The sequence below is a fragment of the Nanorana parkeri genome, unplaced genomic scaffold, assembly GCF_000935625.1.
Source record: "Nanorana parkeri isolate BGI_ZX_2015 unplaced genomic scaffold, ASM93562v1 scaffold4878, whole genome shotgun sequence".
NCBI lineage: Eukaryota > Metazoa > Chordata > Amphibia > Anura > Dicroglossidae > Nanorana > Nanorana parkeri.
In genome coordinates, this window is record NW_017311139.1 from 5590 (window position 1) to 7959 (window position 2370).

Below are 2370 nucleotides of genomic sequence, written 5' to 3' on the forward strand. Positions count from 1 at the left end.
TTGTGGGCGGAGTCGCAGTCCATCACACAATATTCTGGGAGGAGTCAGTCATTGCGCTCTTCTATGTGCGTTATATTCCACCTACCATATAATCGCATGTCAGTGATCGGGGCGATCAGCGCTCCACATTTGAAGAGGCGATCATTGGCCTTCAGGATCATAGACGCGATGTATCCGCCGTAGCCCTGCCGAGGAAAAACCATCAGAATTGTTCCCGCTTGTTGTGCAGACACGCCCCCACTGTGCGACATAACGGACACGCCCCCTATGTGCGACATAACAGACACGCCCCCTCTGTGCGACATAACAGACACGCCCCCTCTGTGCGACATAACAGACACGCCCCCTCTGTGCGACATAACAGACACGCCCCCTCTGTGCGACATAACAGACACGCCCCCTCTGTGCGACATAACAGACACGCCCCCTCTGTGCGACATAACAGACACGCCCCCTCTGTGCGACATAACAGACACGCCCCCTCTGTGCGACATAACAGACACGCCCCCTCTGTGCGACATAACAGACACGCCCCCTCTGTGCGACATAACAGACACGCCCCCTCTGTGCGACATAACAGACACGCCCCCTCTGTGCGACATAACAGACACGCCCCCTCTGTGCGACATAACAGACACGCCCCCTCTGTGCGACATAACAGACACGCCCCCTCTGTGCGACATAACAGACACGCCCCCTCTGTGCGACATAACAGACACGCCCCCTCTGTGCGACATAACAGACACGCCCCCTCTGTGCGACATAACAGACACGCCCCCTCTGTGCGACATAACAGACACGCCCCCTCTGTGCGACATAACAGACACGCCCCCTCTGTGCGACATAACAGACACGCCCCCTCTGTGCGACATAACAGACACGCCCCCTCTGTGCGACATAACAGACACGCCCCCTCTGTGCGACATAACAGACACGCCCCCTCTGTGCGACATAACAGACACGCCCCCTCTGTGCGACATAACAGACACGCCCCCTCTGTGCGACATAACAGACACGCCCCCTCTGTGCGACATAACAGACACGCCCCCTCTGTGCGACATAACAGACACGCCCCCTCTGTGCGACATAACAGACACGCCCCCTCTGTGCGACATAACAGACACGCCCCCTCTGTGCGACATAACAGACACGCCCCCTCTGTGCGACATAACAGACACGCCCCCTCTGTGCGACATAACAGACACGCCCCCTCTGTGCGACATAACAGACACGCCCCCTCTGTGCGACATAACAGACACGCCCCCTCTGTGCGACATAACAGACACGCCCCCTCTGTGCGACATAACAGAACCACTGCGTGAGCACACCCACTGCGTGAGCACACCCACTGCAAGACCACACCCACTGCAAGACCACACCCACTGCAAGACCACACGCACTGTGAGTCCACACCCACTGCGTGAGCACACCCACTGAGAGGCCACACCCACTGCGAGGCCACACCCACTGCAAGGCCACACCCACTGCGAGACCACACCCACTGCGAGACCACACGCACTGCGAGACCACACCCACTGCGTGAGCACACCCACTGCGTGAGCACACCCACTGCAAGACCACACCCACTGCAAGACCACACCCACTGCAAGACCACACGCACTGTGAGTCCACACCCACTGCGTGAGCACACCCACTGCGAGGCCACACCCACTGCGAGGCCACACCCACTGCGAGGCCACACCCACTGCGAGACCACACCCACTGCGAGACCACACGCACTGCGAGACCACACGCACTGCGAGACCACACCCACTTCGAGACCACACCCACTGCGTGACCACACCCACTGTGTGACCACACCCACTGCGTGACCACACCCACTGTGTGACCACACCCACTGCGAGACCATGCCCTCTGCAAGACCACAGGCAGAAGAGAATTGGAGAAGTTCACACGCGGTGTTCCAGAGGAAGTCACATGACTATTATTACCTTCCCGAATATGCTGAGTCTGTCGGGATCGATATACGGCTCCCGCAACACCCGCCTGTCAGGAGACAAACAAGGATCACTGGAGGAAGGATTAGTCTGTTACACACAAATATGGTGAGAGGAAATGGACTACGTGCGGGGGCAGAGCCCGGGACCACGTGCGGGGGCAGAGCCCGGGACCACGTGCGGGGGCAGAGCCCGGGACTACGTGCGGGGGCAGAGCCCGGGACTACGTGCGGGGGCAGAGCCCGGGACTACGTGCGGGGGCAGAGCCCGGGACCACGTGCGGGGGCAGAGCCCGGGACCACGTGCGGGGGCAGAGCCCGGGACCACGTGCGGGGGCAGAGCCCGGGACCACGTGCGGGGGCAGAGCCCGGGACTACGTGCGGGGGCAGAGCCCGGGACTACGTGCGGGGGC

The 2370-nt window shown here is 60.8% G+C and overlaps 1 protein-coding gene across 1 annotated transcript in view; it reads right to left on the reverse strand.

Moving 5' to 3' along the window:
• The window catches only part of LOC108804040 (inactive dipeptidyl peptidase 10-like), a gene marked incomplete at its 5' end in the record, with an annotated part of 7085 nt that overhangs the window by 3663 nt on the left and 1052 nt on the right, over positions 1-2370 (reverse strand). Inside the window, 2 exons of the mRNA XM_018575808.1 lie at positions 86-185; positions 1953-2007. Coding sequence (XP_018431310.1) covers positions 86-185; positions 1953-2007 — 155 coding nt within the window. The remainder of the gene's footprint in view (positions 1-85; positions 186-1952; positions 2008-2370) is intronic.